Genomic DNA, 18,534 nt, shown 5'->3' on the forward strand with positions numbered 1-18,534 from the left:
GTAAGCTACTTTTTTTTTTTAAATCAAACTCCGTTTCTCTCTTGGCTGTGTCAGCATGAAGGTGGCTGGGTGTTGGAGGAGGCGGGGGCGAGGAGATGAGGAAGTAGGCTGTAAAAAGCATTTTGAAAACGAAGCAGAGGGAAAATGTATATATAAAGATTATGGCAGACCCAACTGCCCTGCCGTTTAGACGTAACATTATCTAATCGTCTTTTGCACTGAGTCCCTGCTTCCTTTTTTATGCCTCATTTTATATATATATATATATATATATATATATATATATATATATATATATATATATATATATATATATATATATAATTTGTTTTTCCATTTAGTTTCATGATACCGTCATGTAGTAACTCAGCAACTATTTGAATCATGGAGTAAGAAAATGCTATAAAGGTCAAGCCTGGATAATCACTGTTGGTCGAAATTCCCGGTAACACCACACGTAGAATGAGCGACTTGGAATCACTGGGGAATAAGATGCTATAATTCTGGTGAGAACCAAATCCACATTAGGTCGAAGATCTTATTGGAAATCGTAGGATAAACGCTCTTGATATTACACTCACATGTCTGTCGGGTTGAGACGCTGTAGTAGTGTGCTTTCTCTCTCTCTCTCTCTCTCTCTCTCTCTCTCTCTCTCTCTCTCTCTCTCTCTCTCTCTCTCTAAGTCACTTATGGGTTAATGGACAAAACTTTGAAAATTAATATATAGAAATTTCGAAATTTCGCATTTCGGGGGGTGCTCCGCTCCCTCCAACACCCCCCCTCCACCAGCCCACCCCTCACTAAACGAACCCTACCTATCCCCTCAAATTTCCCAATTACCTTCCCATTTTCCACCATTTCAAAAATTTCATCTCTCTCTCTCTCTCTCTCTCTCTCTCTCTCTCTCTCTCTCTCTCTCTCTCTCTCTCATCACGATTTACACCCAACCTCTGATCCTACCCCGACTTCATCGCTTTCCCAATGAGAGAGAGAGAGAGAGAGAGAGAGAGAGAGAGAGAGAGAGAGAGAGAGAGAGAGAACAAATTTGAATCAAACAAAACAAAGGATTATGGCGTAAACTACCGGATTTTACATGTGATAACCAAACTCCCTTTTTATCTTGACTGTGTCAGGGTAAAGGATGGCAGGGGAGGAGGAGGAGGGAGAAGGTTATAAAGGGTGTTTTGAAGACGAAAGCAGAGAAAATGACATATATAAAGATTGGGGCAGACCCAGTTGCCCTGCCTTTTGGCGCGACATGGTCTAATGGTCTTTTGCACTGAGTTCCAGCTTCCTTCCTCATGCCTCATTGTATATATAGGCATATATATATATACGTATATGTATATATATATATATATATATATATATATATATATATATATATATATACAGTATATATTCAATTTTCCATTTGGTTTCATGACACCGTCATCCAGTTACTGAGGAACTTTTTGAATTGTAGGGTAAGATAATGCTATATAAGCCTAGTCTGGATAATCACTGTTGGTCGAAATTCCCGGGAACTTCATAAGTAGAATGAGTGACTTTGAATCCTTGAGGAATAAGATGCTATGATGCTGGTGACAACCAAATGCCCACTCGGTCGAAAATCTTATGCAAAATCATAAGATAAAAGTCTTTAATATTATTGGTTGGGACGCTTCGAGTAGCGCTCTCTCTCTCTCTCTCTCTCTCTCTCTCTCTCTCTCTCTCTCTCTTCCCGTTCCTATGTGTGCCTCTCTCTCTCTCTCTCCCCTCTCTCTCACTCTGTGACTCATCCCCCTCTCTCTCTCTCTCTCTCTCTCTCTCCCCTCTCTCTCACTCTGTGACTCATCGCCCCCCCTCTCTCTCTCTCTCTCTCTCTCTCTCTCTCTCTCTCTCTCTCTTCAATTTCACTTCATTTCAAGTTTTTCCTGTTCATTTTCGCCTTCCACTTAATTTTTCCTCTTCATTTTATTCCTCTCACTTCGTTTTGTTCCTTCCACTTTATTTTTCCAATTCATTTTATTCTTCCCACTTCATTTTTCTCCACCTCCACTTCACCATAAAGCAATTTCAGTAAAATTACACTTCGATCTCTTCAGAAATTCGTCTTCCTTCTTAGTTACCAAAACAGTGAGATCAGGAAGCCTTGAAAATTATTTATTTTACGATAAAAAATGGTTTATTTGTTATGAAATTAGTATTTATACATATAATTTCTATGTAAAAATCCTTTAAAAATTAAAACGTACAATATTTTATAGGTATTTAGGCACAAAGACAATAGCCCTTTTTTGGACAATTTTTAGTAGACGGCAGAAAGCAGACAAATATTTTCAAGGTAAACGAACGTAAGATAAAAATACGACACTGAGACGAAATTTCGAAAATCTATTAAACATATAATATTTTCATATAAATAAATGAATTTTTGAAAATTTTAGATTTAATATGGATTAGATTGAGAGATTCTATTTTTAAATTATCATATATCAAAAGCCTTTAAGTTGTGTGAATTACTAAGTTGCTATTAGGTCTTTTATTTATATATTTTATCAATAATTTTTATAATTCAAACTATTGAATCTTTATAGCTAATGAGACGTGGATAATTACGTATTTCATATCTCATATTAAACTGATAGATATCTTATGAATAAAACGTGAAATCATGGATAATATTCTACATAATTACAAGATACTGTCAGTTACTTTAAAATTCAGTATTTGAAGTAAGTCTTTAAAATGGTGCAGTTCTGATGGATTTGTATGACTAAAGATATCATTTAATAGGGATTTAATACCAACTTAATCCCAAATTGAATACATTTTCAATATAACGAACTCAATGATATTTTAGTCCAGTTTCCCATTCAATGGCGTCTTGGAAACATTTTACAGGAAGACTCGACAAAATCTCGCAAGAATATTATATTTACTCGGTAACATCTACATATTTAGGCATAATCTTTGTTAATACTTAATTTATGGCTCATAAATTGTAAATTTACTGACTTCTCAAGTATGATTTGGTGTTCTACTTTAAATTCTCTGTCAAGTTTCAAAGATTGCCTGACTGTTTGTTGTACCAAACTGTGAAGGGAAAATACCTTTAAGATTTCGTGTTTTTATTCAAAACTCTCCATTGCTGATAGCTTTTTATATCATTAAATATAATATTTTAGTAGTACTATTACATAATATGAAGTATTTTAAAATATATATTTTTATATACAGTTTTTTATAGCTTAGACAATAGTTATAGACTGCAAATAGCTCGAAGCTCAATAGTTGCTTTATAATGATTTAAAATAGATTTATTTTAGAGTTTTTAGCCAAAACGAAGAATACTATTTGAGACCAAAGAAAATAAGAATGATTTTCCTATATATATCTCATATTAAATCGTACAAATTGGTTGTTATTTACGTAAAATCGAAGGTTAAATGTTTGCGTAAACAAATAAAGTTGTCAGTTAGTATTAATATTTTTGTTTTTTGTTTTTTTTTAATTTTAGTTACTTCAGCTGTCAATAGGTGGTTATAGCGTCGCAGACCCCATGAATTTCTTGAAAACACGAGCCTAAAGTTAATTACGAAGAATATCAATCTTAAGCACATGATAAGCATGATATTGAACATAAATGTTAAATATAATATCAAATGCATTAAAAATATGTTAAAAAATGATTCAAATACGAGCCTAAAGGGAATTAAGAAGATTACGAATGCTTAAATTTGATATCATATATATGACATAGAATATGAATTTTGAATATGTCATTAAATAAATGTAACATTTTAATGAAAAGGATTCAATTATATTCCATAAATTATATAACGATTTCATATATTTTTTAGGTTTTTATTTTAGGCTCGTTGTCTCTGACACCAAAAGTAAACAAAGGAGACGTATCCGAAATGTCGCTGGGATACGACTTATTTTTGGTAATTATTCCTTTAATCTAAAACGAATCATGAGTATTGTATAGTGGCGGTTTACTTGCAATTCTCTGTCATAGCCTGAGGGCATAATTTTGTAAATAATTCTGTCGAACTGTCTTGAATTGGTATGGTCAAGTGCTGGCCAGTACTAATCAAATACCGTATACTTTTTTTTTCTGCTTCTTGTGTATATTTACATCGTGATCGTTGTATTAATTGCGTAGGTGTTCTGAGTGTTCGTAGAATCGGGAATGTGGGAGAAATTGAGCCAAAGTGTTGTGACAGCAGCAGCGTTGACTAGCGTTATTTGCGCAAAGGAATGAAGGAATCCTTAGGTGTCATAGGTGGTGGTGTGGGCTTGTGCTGTGAGAAGTTTTCAGTCTGTGTCAGTAATGGGTTTGCGTGTTCATTGATGGTTGTGGGCTCACTCATTTTGGATAGTAGGGTAACCCTGATGTGTCTGTGGATCCAGTACCCAAACCAGAACTTGCTAACTGAACTGTTATAGTCAGATGTCAGAATACTCTCATTTTTGTATTTGAAGTCTTGAGGGCTTTCAGTTTCTGAGGCCTAATCCTCCACCACGGTATTTACAACTTATGGTTTGTGGTTTTGAATGATTTTTGCACCCCTGGAAGTGGCTGCCTTTGGTGAGGTATGGTTGTGTGTAATGACTGTGGGTACCCTTTATGACTATTGCAATCATTCCTTGGTGGGAGCATAATAATAAAGGTATTAAGATCATTAATTATATGCATGTGTCTGATCCAAACCTCATTTTTATGACAATTTTATGAATGGCTTAAGTTTCAAGATCAGTTTCAATTGACAAAGTATGTGAATGGTGAATTTTTGTTGTAAAGATACTGTACTACATCATTTTATAATGCTTGTTTGTTTCTTGTATATATATTTAGTAGAGCCTAAAGTCTCAAGTAGGGAGCCCCCTGTAGGGGGGTAGCACCATCAGTGCACCTCACTTCAAGGCTCTTTGTAGTGTCCATTTGGCCCCTAGCTGCAACCCCTTTCATTCCTTTTGTTATACCTCTGTCCATATTCTCTTTCTTCCATCTTACTTTCCACCCTCTCCCAACAATTGTTTCATAGTGCAGCTGTGAGTTTTTCCCCCTGTTACACCTTTCAAACCTCCTTTACTCGCAATTTGTCATTGAGCGCTGAATGACCTCATAGGTCCCAGTGCTTGGCTTTTGGCCTAAATCTTATAATCCTTATATTCCTATTCAAGTAGGGAGGCTGTTAGATAGACAGTGATTTGTTTGTTTATGTGAAATTACTGCAGACATTTCAATAACTTCAAGAAGAGTATATGGTGGTGGTGGACAGCAGAGGTATAGAATATCAGAAGCTCATGGTCAAACTTTAGTGTACTGTATAGTATATATAAAAAAGCACATTTCAAGGAATGAAGTCCATATTTCACAAACAGATTCAAGACATCAGGACTCCACTTAGCATGGAAAACACTCTTGAATGGAAACACGATGCTTCGTAACTGCTTGTGAAATGAACTGTATTCCTCAAATATTTTTTTTTTTATTCTATCAAAATTTATTCCTCAAATTTCTTTTTAGATTTACAAACCTTTTGAACTGTAAGTTAAATATGTATTGAAAAAGGCAGAATCTGAATGGTGCAGAATCTGATAAATATGTTTATGTGAGTGGGCAGATTGAGAGTCATTCTGGGCCACTCATTTAAGAAAGTAACTGGGTCAGTATTGGAAAATATTTTTAATTACATAATAAAGTTACTCATGAGTAAGCTCTGTTGTGTAGGTGTTTTTATTTTTAGTTTTATGTTAACAAATCAAAATAGGTGAGGAAGATGAGAGGCTTTGTAATTCATGAACTCTACTGTCAGCCTGCTGGTTCTGTATTTCATACCATTCACTTACATAATATGGAATTTATCTTGTCTTCTATTTTCTGAATTAATTAGCCTCTATATGCCTCATGTTAGAAATGGCTTTATCACTTCCTGAAGGGAAGCAGACCATTAACTCACCATACTTGCATGTTCTGGTTAGTCTGCTATAGGTTTTCATATTAAAAGAATTTGCTTTGGTATCACATAGTACTTTATTTATATTTCAGATCTTGAGAGCAGCTAGATGTACAGAACTGCCACCTTGTTCAAGTACCTGACTGTCTTGTAGGACCATGATGATTTTGATATGGTAAGGAATAATTTGAATATTTTCATGTATTATTTCTGCCTCCTCTATTTAACTTTTTTAAACTACAAACTAAGTTGAAATTGTTTTTGGTTTGTGTTTGTTGGTTTATTGTTGTGACAGAAGTAGAAAATTGGTGTTGGAGATGATGAGATAGAAGTATTTCTGTAAGCCATGACTCTGAGCCTTATGTAGTTTACATCAGCCTTCCTAACTGGATATTGTGTAGAGTGTGAAGTCAAGTGTTGATACCATGGTAGCTCTTGCCATTAGGCATAGTTTAAGAGATGCCACTGAGTATTGTGCCATATTTTACCTGACAAACATTCCTTTAACATCTCATTAATAGGGTCAGTAGTTGCATGGGATATGATAGCCTCATAATCACCCATTTTCCTCTCACAATGCTCACATTTCAAGTGATTGGTAGTTAAGTTTTCTGCTGCACTTGATATAGCTACATTCCCAAAAGTTTGCCTCAGTGTGGTGATGTTTCACTCATGATCATCATTATCAGTATTCTTGTTTGTGCTTTTTTGTTTGCAGGAATAGTTGTGAAATAGTTCTGCAGTGTCTTGTGCACTTAAACCGTGAAGTTTTTCCGTCATCTGTGCCCCCTTATCATAGTTTTTTATATTGTTTTCTTTCCTTCAATATCTGCAACTTCTCTGACTAAGTTCTTTCCTGCCTGAAATACATGTGAAGTCCATCTCTGCTTACTTCAGTCAGTGAACCTAATCATTTTTTAATTACATCTCTTCCAAATTTGCTCTGTCTTCTTTGCAAGTGTCCATGGCTGTGCCAGGTTGAATAGTACATGTCCTTTATGTACATCATATATTTTCCTTTGTTTACTCTGGGAGTTATCTATCATTGGTCCCCTGTTCTTACTCCACTTCATCCAGGCTGTTGCCAAGTAAATGGAATTGTTCTACCCCCTCCAAGGCCTTCTGTTCAGTTACAGCATTTTGGTCCTACTCAGGCCAGCCCTATAAGAGTAGCAGTTTAACTATCCAGTCTGGTTCAGCTAAATAATAATAATAATAATAATAATAATAATAATAATAATAATAATAATAATAATAATAATAATAATAATAATAATAATAATAATAATAATAATAATGTCATCATCATCATCATCATCATCTCCCTCCTTGCATTTTAGACATCAAAAATATGTTACTGTTTATATTTTACATTCCTTTGAAATTCCTGCATCATAATCTGTTCCATTCTATTCGTAGTGTTGTATTATATCTTTTCCTCTCCTGCTGCATCCACACAGCCACATTCCTGTTCCTTGGCTTCTTTTCCAGTCACCAGCAGGTTGGATTCACTTTGATTTTCGATTCTTCTATCCATTCCTCTGTTCCTTATTTTCGGGGGCCTCCCTTTCTACATTTATTTGGAAATGTTCCATTTCTGTGAATAATAAAGGATTTGCCGTCCATCAGCCGTCACTGTTATTTATTCTGATTCTTCTGATGTATCTAGATCTTGTATAATGATACAGTAACATTACTGTCTTTCCTGTAAACTTTGTGGTAATCATCTGGTGCTTGCATGGTACTGTTTCAAATACCTTTTTAGGCCCCATACACATTGGATAACCTTAGGCACTTCTCCTGTAGCTTCTTTAGCACAGAGACTACATCTGTTATGGATTTCCCTGGCATGGAGCCGTGACTGTTGTTTGCTGACCTTTCTCCGGCAAATTCTTCAGTACAGTGCTTTCACAGCATGTCCCAGCAACCTTATTCCTCTGTACCTTTTCTTGTGTATTTTATTGCTGTTCAGTAATACTCTTCTCCCACTATTCTTGTTCATTCTCTTCCTTAATACTTTTTCAAGTATTTTACCAACCCAACAGCAGCATTCTCAAGCTGCTCTTAGCAGATTACTTATGACTCCAGAGAACTTTGGAGCTTTTCCAGTTTTCATTGTCCCAAAACATGTTTTTATTTTCCTCATCCTCTTTTCTGTTCCACACACTTCCGTTGTGTCCCTCAGCAGCGTTGAGATTCTGATTACAGCCTTCTAAAAATTGGGGTGTCAAATCGACCGAAGTTTCGTTTACCGGTATATTTCAGAATAGTGCCAAAGTTTACTTCGAGATTTTCTTACAGGTAGGCAGCAGCAAGTTGCTGTGGGCAGGATCTTTAGTGAACCAAGACCTATTTTGTCTGGAGTTCTACAGGGTGGTGTTCTTGGTCCACATTATTTTTAGTGTATACTAGTGATATGGTTGTTGGCCTGGAAAACAAGATTGTTCAGTATGCTGATGGTGCAACACTTGTGGGTGTAGTAAAGCCTCCACTTATGAGAACTGAAGCCGAAACGATAGCGCATGCCGAGATTCTTTATAGGCAGGCAATAGTCGAGCAGGATTTTAGTTTAAGCTTTCATGGGAAGAAGGATCCAGTCGTGTAGATGCCTCATTGTAGGTCTGGGAAGCGATCATGGGAGATCTAGAATTTCTGGGGTTTAACCAGTATTGGAGGAGGTATGTTACACCTATAATCCCAAATTTTTAGCAATCAAGAGGAACTTCAAGCAGTGTGTATGTACTGTAGAGTAGAGCACAGGTAGCAATGTTATCAGACAGACCATCTTCCCCTTTTGAGGTATATATACATTTATACACATGTAGGTATATATATATATACATAATGTTTAGGTTTATATTTGTACATTATATATGTACTGCATATACATATACTTATGACATCGTTAAATATTCTTTACCCAACTAGATGTTGATGGCTCTTAATTTTCAGTTATATAAGTGTCTTTAAGAACTGATAAATCCGAATGTAGGCATATTCATGACTTGGAACAGAAAGTTACGAATATTTAACTTCCCCTTATACAGGTCTGATTTGGTAGGCGTTTTCAGAGATATTATTTGGTTATGGGGTTATGAACCCTTACATCTCTCATTTTATGATTGGAGGAGAGATACTTATCAAGTTTAGAGGGTCCAAGGAATATAGGATGTTCCTAGTAGTACCTCGGTGTCTTAGGAGGCTGTAAGACAAGAACAATATATATAGTATAGTATATATATATAATCAGTGGTGTTCTCAGTCACGAAGATAAAATATCTCGATGTACTCCACAATGAAATTGAAGGAGAAATCACAGAGGAAAAAAAGAAATAAAGTATTTTTTTTAATTTTAAGCGATTCATGTGATCAGTTACGTGTAGAAATGTCAAATTGATTTTATGCAGGGTTCATAAACAGGATGATTCAGTGTCAAAATGCATTTAACTGTGCGTGTATAACCCTGAACTTAGTTGATTCAGTGGATGGTCATGAAATGAACTGTGACAAATGAAGAACAACTTTGATAAACTTGAAATATTCCAAGTCAAGGAACGAAACTAGCAACAGTGATTATTCAAGGGCCATGCTGACTTTATTAACCAACATCTCAGAAATTTGTGTATTATAGGAGATTATAGGTATAATTACAGGTGATTTACTTCATTATAGATATACTTCAGCACAGATAGTCTCTGTTCGATCTTTTAGAAATGGTTAGATATGGGATCTAACAAAAGAATGCAATTAAAGGATCAGCGATGTAATATGGGAAATGAAAACGTCTAGTTGTTGACTTTCAAGATCTCCAAGTCAAGTTATGGCGAAAATAAACAGCTATTTCGTGCATACAGACATGTGACTGTATCAGATGGTATCAGAGTAGTCCAACGTTCTCTTCCATGTATTGATGGACACTGGGACAGTTTCTCCTCATGGCTTCCTCCAGAATTGAGTCTCCACCTGACACCACCTTCTCCATCCAGGTCAGAGAATTGTAGAGATGCAAACTAAAGGCCTTTGAAGCCCTCAAGAATTTTTCTCCGTAGCCACGACCTCTTTTGAACAGAAGGGCTCTTTCTCCCGTGTAGTGATGGTAGCCAATGGGATAAAACATCTTCTCGGGATAAATGGTCAAGTCGGAGCACATTTCAGGACTTTGGAAGTATGGCGAAGTGTCTTCCAGGTACGCAGACACCTCGTTGTCACTGGAAGTATTGGAGAGGCGCCGGGAGAAAGTGCTGCTCGTCAGATTCCCCGGGCACAGCTCCCTCAGGGCGGAATTGACCAAGGCGGGCCCGATGCTGTCAGCCTGGAAAGGCTTGTACACTTCTGGAATAGATTTTGCCAAAATCTGGAACGAGAGAATTATGTCAATTTGCATTTCAAATATCAAAACTTGTTGCTAGCCATTACTCAAAGTCTCCAATGCGGCAATGCTGTCGTAGTTAACCAACTCCATAAATTCTAGATTTGTAGCAGGAGTTCTCCTAATCGGTATTTGATGGTAAGAAGATTGGCACCATTGCTTGCTAAATATCCATATTTTAAAGTACACTAAATCCAAATACGACACACACACGCATATATAGTGTATATATATGTATATATTTATAAGCTCTACCCCATGTGAATACCAGACACTCAAACATTAATGCATTGATGAAGGACAGTGAAAAAGTCTGCACACAGGAGTCAAGTTAATCACTAAATAGCGTTTTTGTCATCAACTTGATATGCCACGGCTGTTTTAAATTATTGTTAGAGTGATTTTTATGCTATTATTTTACAACTGTCTTTGTGTTAAAGAGGGTTGTTATTTTCTTTGTGTTAATGGGGTTTGTTATTGTCTTTGTAAAACTCGCAGTTTTCATCCAAGAAAGCCTGGGTCTTCCAGTTCTTTCAGTACATCCAGAAGCCCTGGTGGCACTGTCGTGTTCTGTTCTTTCCAGGGTGGTTTGAAATGCATGCCCATGACATCTCCATCATCTCTTCTTCATCAATATTTCATCTGTATATATGAAACTTCCATAATTTCCCTTGTGGTATCATAACTAACTATCCTGCCATCTGACCCGTAATATGATTCATGACTAAGTGCACTTTTTGTGATAAAACTATTAAAATATTCAGGTATAAGCACTTTTAGAGTTTTTTTTTTTTTTTGGGTGTTTTGAACTATCAAAATAGGCAGCTATAAGCGTTTTGGAGGGGTTTTAAGTATTTGTGGATTTTAGCCATTAGGGGGGCGAGGGTTAGTGGTACGCATCCCCCACGAATACCGGAGGTCAACTTTTAAAATTTGCATATTTAAAAGATTCAGTCCCATCATTTCTTTCCACATGTGGGGTTACTTCATCCAGTAGTGCGCACTTAATCCTTATTAATTCTGTGAGCCACAAGTATATATCACTAGTACCACAAAAGTGAAGTAGCTTGCGACAGCCACAAATGCCGTAGCAAGCAAAGTCAGGAGCAACGACAATAACCACATAAAGTTCATAATGTGTCAGCAACATACCCTGTCGGTGGTTACGCAGAATACTCAGATATGGATAAAAGCATTGCATGTCTGAACACTTTACTAATATCCAAGCAGAACTGTCCGTGTATAGTCCAAATAAATACCCGAGACAGTAAAAACTGTTAGAGAATGAACTCACGTGGCTTAAAGGATGCCCTTTGACAAGGCTCATGATGGCTCCAGTGATCCTTTGGCTGTCGACTCGCCCCAAATAATTAGTCCTGTTCGGGAGGGGCCGAAGAGTCAAGGCATCCAGGTCCATGTAGGTGCCACCGTATTTTCTCAGGATCTCGGCTCTGGAGGCGTCGGATATAAAGGCACTTTGGTGTTCTGTTGAGGGAGAGTCTATACATGTGACATCATGCAACATTGAAATAAAGTGAATGAAGATAAAACATAAATAAACCAAGATTGCTACTCAGTATTCTTCATTTTACGGAAACTCGAGCAAAAGGCATCTCTCAATTATCATACTTTTCTACTTTTCCCCTACAATTAATGAAGATAACTGGACCTATTTATTTCACCTTCATTGATGAGCCAGAGTTTCTCCTGGTACCAGTGCTGGAGAGGAGAGTCCGAAAACAGATCATCGAGGTCGAGCCAGGAGAAGAGGACGTTGTCTAGATTGGTGAGGATCTGTGACAACAGAGATGTGATTTGGTGACTTTTTTTCTCCAGTCAGTTTAGACATGGAAAATATTCGGAGGTGTACCCTTAACTACACAATTATTTCATGGTATCTGTTGAAATAAACTAAGAGTGATGATACTACATCACTTTGGCTCTCAGGAGAGAAAAACAAAGCAAAAACATTGAATTATCTTGCCGAAATATCAAATTAATATTACGAATATTTAATGAAATTGTCTGGTTTACTAAAAACCATAAGGTACATGTGGTTAATGACTAAATCATCCCATTTCAGTTACCTGGGTCAGTTATTGAACCATTTGATTAGTGATGATTTAGTTCATACTCTTCCTCCGCTCTTTTAATATTCTGTGCATGGATCATCAAGGAGCGGAGTGTAATGAATATAATCTAATATCATCTAAAGATAATCAAAGAAAAACTATTTCTCAGCATTACAGACCAGTGTTTAAGATAATGCAAATAACATCACATCTCTCTTTCCCGTTATGCAAGATCTACGATTCCTCAGGTTACAGAAAAGAATTGGTCATTTCAGGACTTGTTACAACTCTGATTATCTTGCAGACATCTTTTTGTCTATTTAATGTATTTTGCTGAAGGTAAAATACACATAGATCCAAAGTGCCACTTAACAATTTCATTCTGGACCCTGAATCCTTTTTATATAAAGCATTGACAAAGGATGAACCTGAAAGACCACAATCTACCTTTATCAAAGGATGCGACCAATCAACTAAGGGACCAGTGACGAAGACAGTTACCAATTGGTGGGGATGGTGACGAGCTGCACTCTCAACAGCACATGCCTGAGAAAGAAAAATGAAATTATAAGTTTACATAGTACCTGGTAGTTGCAGCAAAGATAGAGAAAAGCATCAGGTCAGGAACCTCATCCCTAAGGCATTGCTGATACCTAGCGGTTTCCTGTACCAAGGGGTTGGCTCCCGAGACAACACAAGACGACAGTCATTGCCATTATCGTACTTTAACCACTGAATCGTGGATGAAATCCCTGTGAAGAAACGTTGTACAACTTTTCCCACCTGACACACACCTGTACAGAAGGCCGTCCTTTCGGCCCCTAGCTGCAACCCCTTTCATTCCTACTGCTGTACCTCCGTTCATATTCTCTTTCTTCCATCTTACTTTCCAACCTCTCTTAACAATTGATTCATAGTGCAACTGCGAGGTTTTTATTTCCTGTGACCCCAATAATTTAATGTTACATATTTCTCATCACTTACTTTGTCCTCCTTATCATCGACCTACAAAATTTTATGTCCATTTCGTCCGTATCTAATATCAAAAATATATCGTTTCAAACCCATTTTCTGTAATCACCACACTACTACAGACATTCATTAGAACCGTGGTAGATATTATGAAGAATAAGATTTTTCTCCACTGTCAAATAATACCAGATGAACGCCCTTTTTGGCGACCCTTGTTTGCAAGATAAGATTGATCAATCATTTGCATGCTGACATGGAGGTCTTTCTGACCTGGTGGTCGTTTCCAAAGCGAAAATAGTCACCTGGCGTCCGTTGAAGTTTAGTCCACAGGACGTCTGCGTGAAGACAATCGTGTCCTCATTTGGGGGGAGCCAATTGAGCTGCGTGGGTTCGGTCATCTTTTGGAGACGATATCGAGGACACAGCAAATCGTACCATTCGCCGTTCTTCGGAGCCTTGCCGAGATGCCCTCTAGAACTAGCTCGGGGGTCGGGAATCGTCGTGCCCTCGGAATGGAAGTATCGGAGCACGCTTACCATCCAAACGGAGCAACACATGATCCAGACGTATTTCGTCCATTTGGTTCTCGAGTATGTGCGGTTAGGTGCAAACGTATGATCCATGACCATGGCGTCAGTAACTTTCCAGGGAACAATAATGCGAAAATTGCTGGGAAGGTCAGTCTGCTTTGCAATACGCTTAAGCAAAGCCAGTATCTTTTCAGGGAACAATAACGCGAAAATTTCAGGCGTTAACTCTGAAAGGAAGGTCAGTCTGCTTTGCAACACGCATGAGCAAAGCCAGTATCTTTTCAGGGAACAATAACGCGAAAATTTCAGGCGTTAACTCTGAGGGAAGGTCAGTTTGCCTTGCAACACGCATGAGCAAAATCAATAAACTTTTACCTTTGAATTGCACGGAAAGGTCAATCTTACTTTCTCCGTTACGCAAGAAGGTAAAATCGAGGAACGATAACTTTCAAATGAAACGAAAAACCGGGTATGTGAAACAGATTTCAGCAAGCAATGAACGTCGGTATAAGACTCGAATGCGTATAAGGTATGCTATTTCCTCCTAATGCTTCCTCAAGCACACGAGAGAACGACGAAAATAGCATATGCTTACGTTGCTGCGTTCATAAGTGTTGCACTTTTCCTGGTCTTTCCAGGGATGCAGGAATAATAGTGCAGAGGAAAATAGCGCATAATACTGAAGTGTATGATGGCTGCTACCTTTGACAATTCTGAAATGCTTCCTAGTTATCCCAGATACATTTTTTTCTTTATTTTGAAGGCACGTTTGATGGGTTGATGGATTACTTATACCTATTTAAATGTAAATCACTTATTCCAAAGGCTTCGATGAAATTCATCTTTTGAGAGATTGTTATCAACACTCAGATGTCCTTTGTAATAGCAGTACGGTAAGCGCTGATTATCATATGTCCATTTATTAATATTTCATTGGGAGAACTGTTATGAATACTCAAATGTCATTTGTAATAGCAGTGCGATAAGCGCTAATTATCATATTTCCATTTATTAATATTTCCTTAAGAGAACTTTCACGATTACTCAAATGTCATTTGTGATAGCATTGCGATAAGCGCTAATTGTCATATGTCCATTTATATATTTTAGATATAAAAGCTTAATATATATTTATTTTTTGTTGGTTCCATCTAATATCATTCTTCATTTTTTACGTTAATATTTTAACAACGAATTTTACTAATATGTCATCATTCACCTATTCATTATCAATCATATAATTAATTTATATATTTCACCTTCATTACGGCGCTTGGTCTTCAAGAATTGAATTTCATCATCAATCAGTCAGTCAGTCGACAACAGCAACATAACTTTCGTTAGTTACTAAACATCTCCGATAGCAAACTTGCAGTAGCCACTGTTGCTTGAAGTACAAAAGAAAAGACTGTTTCATTCGCCTTAGCTGGCTACGTGTACGTGTGTGAATGAGAGAGAGAGAGAGAGAGAGAGAGAGAGAGAGAGAGAGAGAGAGAGAGAGAGAGAGATTTCTATAAATGACTCTACATCAGTAGGGTGAAGATTACCAGGTTTGCAAGAACATGTAAAGTAGACAGTTTTGACGGGACAGTGATCAGCCCCGTAGGGGGTTAGTGCCGTCAATGCACTTCACGCGGTGCACTGTAGGCATTACTTAAGGTTCTTTGCAGCGTCCCTTCCTTAGGCCCCTAGCCGCAACCCCTTTCATTCCGTTTCCTGTACCTCCGTTCATATTCTCTTTCTTCGATCTTACTTTCCACTCTCTCCTAACAATTGTTTCATAGGCCAACTGCTTTGAGGTTTTCCTCCTGTTACACCTTTCAAACCTTTTTACTCTCAGTTTCCGTTTCAGCGCTGAATGACCTCATAGGTCCCAGTGCTTGGCCTTTGGCCTGAATTATAATATTCTGTTCTGTTCTCGGGACAGTGATCAGTGACGCCACTTTCTCTCCGGCCCAGGTGGAGTTCCCTGTCTTTTTTTGGCCCCTGTGCCTTGTGGGTAAGGCTGGCTAGAGGATTTGGACCCTCTTTTGTTATTTTCTCATGACCTATAAAAAATTCATTGTTTTTTTTTCAACATTAGTGATAACTGTGATATTATGTATGATGAGCAGCGTTTGATATACTCGTTTACTTAATTTTCAGGACGTGGCCCTGACCAACAGCAATGCGCATATCCAGTATTCGAGGAGAGCAAAAACCAAGCTAGGAAATGGAAGAAGTGCAAGGGTTGTCGTTTCTCTTCTTCCTCCTCCTCCTCCTCCTCCTCATCTTCATCACCCTCCTCCTCCCAGGGGAAGACAGGAAAGTTCAAGAAGGCCTCTTGCAGGACTTCCAGTGAGCACCCTTCCCAGTCTCGGGGGCGCGGTGGATCTCTGGCGCCCTGTGGTGACCGATCAGCTGTTAGCATCCAAAAGGAGTGTGGTACGTTAAGTACTCTGTTCCCACTATCAGTCAAGAGCATCACAAACCAGGTACCAAGTGGATTATTATTATTATTGTTATTATTATTATTATTATTATTATTATTCTCTCTCTCTCTCAGTCATCCTATTCGACTAGGTGGTATTTATAGTGTGGGGTTCCAGGTTGCATCCTGGCTCCTTGGGAGTCCATCACTTTTCTCACTATTTGCGCTGTTTCTAATAGCACACTCTTCTGCATGATTCTTGGAGCTACTTCGTCATCTAAGTTTTTCCAGGTTCCTTTTCAGCGATCTTGGCTTCGTGCGTAGTGTTCCTATGATTATAGTACAATTTCCACTGGTATATCTCATATCCTTCTTATTTTTATTTTCTGGTCTTGATGCTTATAAAATTTTCTCTTTCTTTCTCACCTACTCTGGTGTCCCATGGTACTGCCACATCAGTGAGTGATACTTTCTTCTTGATTTTGTCAGTCAGCGTCAGGTCTGGTCTATTAACACATATCACCCTATCTGTTCTGTACCATAGTCAGAGGACCTTGCCTGATCATTTCCTATCACTCCCTCAGGTTGGTGTTCGTACCACTTATTACTGCAAGCTAGCTGGTGTTTCTTGCACAGGCTCCAGTGGTGGGCTTTTGCAACTGAATCATGCCTCTTTTTGTACTGGTTCTGTGCAAGCGCCGGACATTCGCTTGCTATGTGGTTTATGATCTCGTCTTTCATATGGCACTTCCTGCATATGGGCGAGATGTTATTTCCATTTATTGTTCTTTGGAAATATCTGGTTCTTAGGGCCTGATCTTGTGCTGGTGTTAGCATTCCTTCTGTTTCCTTCTTAAGTTCTCCCCTCTGTAGCCACTGCCATGTTTCGTTACTGGCCAGTTCTCTAGTCTGTCTCATGTACTGTCCGTGCATTGGTTTGCTGTGCCGTTCCTCTGTTCTGTTGTTCATTCTCCTGTCTCTCTATATCTGAGTCTTTTATCAGTCCTTCTTCCCATGCACTCGTTAGCCACTCGTCTTCACTGGTCTTCGGGTATTGCCCCAGTGCTCTGCTTTCAATGTTGACTCAGCCCTGTATGCTTAGTAAACCTCTCGCTCCTTCCTTTCGTGTTACATATCTGTCTATATTTGCTCTTAGGTGTAGTGCTTTGTTTATTGTCGCTTGCTTCTTAGTTTTCTGGTCTATGCTGCGGAGTTCAGTCTTTGTACACTCGACTACTCCTGCGCTGTATCTGATTACTGGTAGTGCCCATGTGTTTATGGCTTTCATCATGTTTCCCGCGTTGAGTTTTGACTGAGTATCGCCTTATGTCCCTGCATATATTCTTTCCTGATCGTATCCTTCATCTCTTGGCGTTTTATATCCTCGCCTATTATTCCCAGGTATTTGTATCCTGTCTCATCTATGTATGTGATGCTATTCCCGTCAGGTAGCTATATCCCTTCAGTCCTTGTCACTTTGCCTTTTTGTATGTTGACCAAGGTGGAGTTTTCTGTTCCAAAATCCATCCTGATGCCCCCAGATACAATCCTTACAGTCTGGATTAGGGTATCTATTTCCTTGAGGCTCTTACCATGCAGCTTGATGTCGTCCATGAACATCAGATGGTTAATTCTGTTCCCTCCTTTCTCGAGTTGGTACCCAGCATCCATCTTCTGCAGTACTTTTGCCATGGGAGTCATGGCTACTACGAATAGTGGGGACATTGAGTCGTCTTGAAAGATCCCTCTCCCAGAGTTTGTAAGTACAGTATTCCAGTTGCACATTGTATTTTGTAGGAAGCTGATGGTGTTTTCCTCTGCCCCATATATTTTCAGGCATTCTATTAGCCACGTGTGCAGTATCATATTGAAGGCTTTCTTGTAGTCGATCCATGCCATGGTTAGGTTGGTTCTTCTCTTACTATTCTTCATTACCATTTTGTCTATCAGGAGCTGGTCTTTTGTGACTCTACACTTCCTTCTGCAGACTTTCTGTTGGTGGGGGATGGTCCTTGTATCCTGTAGGTAGTTGTATAGTCCAAAGCTGATGATACCTGTTGGTAACTTCCACATTATTGGCAGGCAGGTGATAGGCCTTTAGTTACTTGCCATATTTCCCTTGTTATTGTCTTTCTGTACTAAGGACATTCTCCCTGTGGTTATCCAATGTGTATGGTGATTTGCGATATAAAATGCTGGTGTTGTTCTGCTATTCGTGGGTGTAAGGCCT

At 38.2% G+C, this 18,534-nt stretch overlaps 1 protein-coding gene and 1 long non-coding RNA gene across 2 annotated transcripts; one reads left to right on the forward strand and one right to left on the reverse strand.

Annotated features, from left to right (window-relative positions):
- The first annotated feature begins 3,875 nt into the window (after window positions 1-3,875).
- LOC136825323 (uncharacterized) lies at window positions 3,876-16,178 on the forward strand. Its single transcript, XR_010849302.1, has 3 exons — window positions 3,876-3,932; window positions 6,044-6,126; window positions 16,040-16,178. It is a non-coding gene; the product is annotated as an uncharacterized lncRNA (long non-coding RNA).
- Window positions 9,033-14,502, reverse strand: LOC136825133 (alpha-1,4-N-acetylglucosaminyltransferase-like). Its single transcript, XM_067081171.1, has 5 exons — window positions 13,667-14,502; window positions 12,840-12,938; window positions 12,003-12,114; window positions 11,615-11,805; window positions 9,033-10,305 (listed from the first exon to the last, which is right to left on the reverse strand). Exons 1-5 carry the CDS (start codon window positions 13,991-13,993, stop codon window positions 9,829-9,831), a joined length of 1,206 nt encoding a protein of 401 aa, XP_066937272.1. The 5' UTR covers window positions 13,994-14,502; the 3' UTR covers window positions 9,033-9,828.
- Window positions 16,179-18,534: the final 2,356 nt, after the last annotated feature.

The sequence above is a fragment of the Macrobrachium rosenbergii genome, chromosome 37, assembly GCF_040412425.1.
Source record: "Macrobrachium rosenbergii isolate ZJJX-2024 chromosome 37, ASM4041242v1, whole genome shotgun sequence".
Lineage (NCBI taxonomy): Eukaryota > Metazoa > Arthropoda > Malacostraca > Decapoda > Palaemonidae > Macrobrachium > Macrobrachium rosenbergii.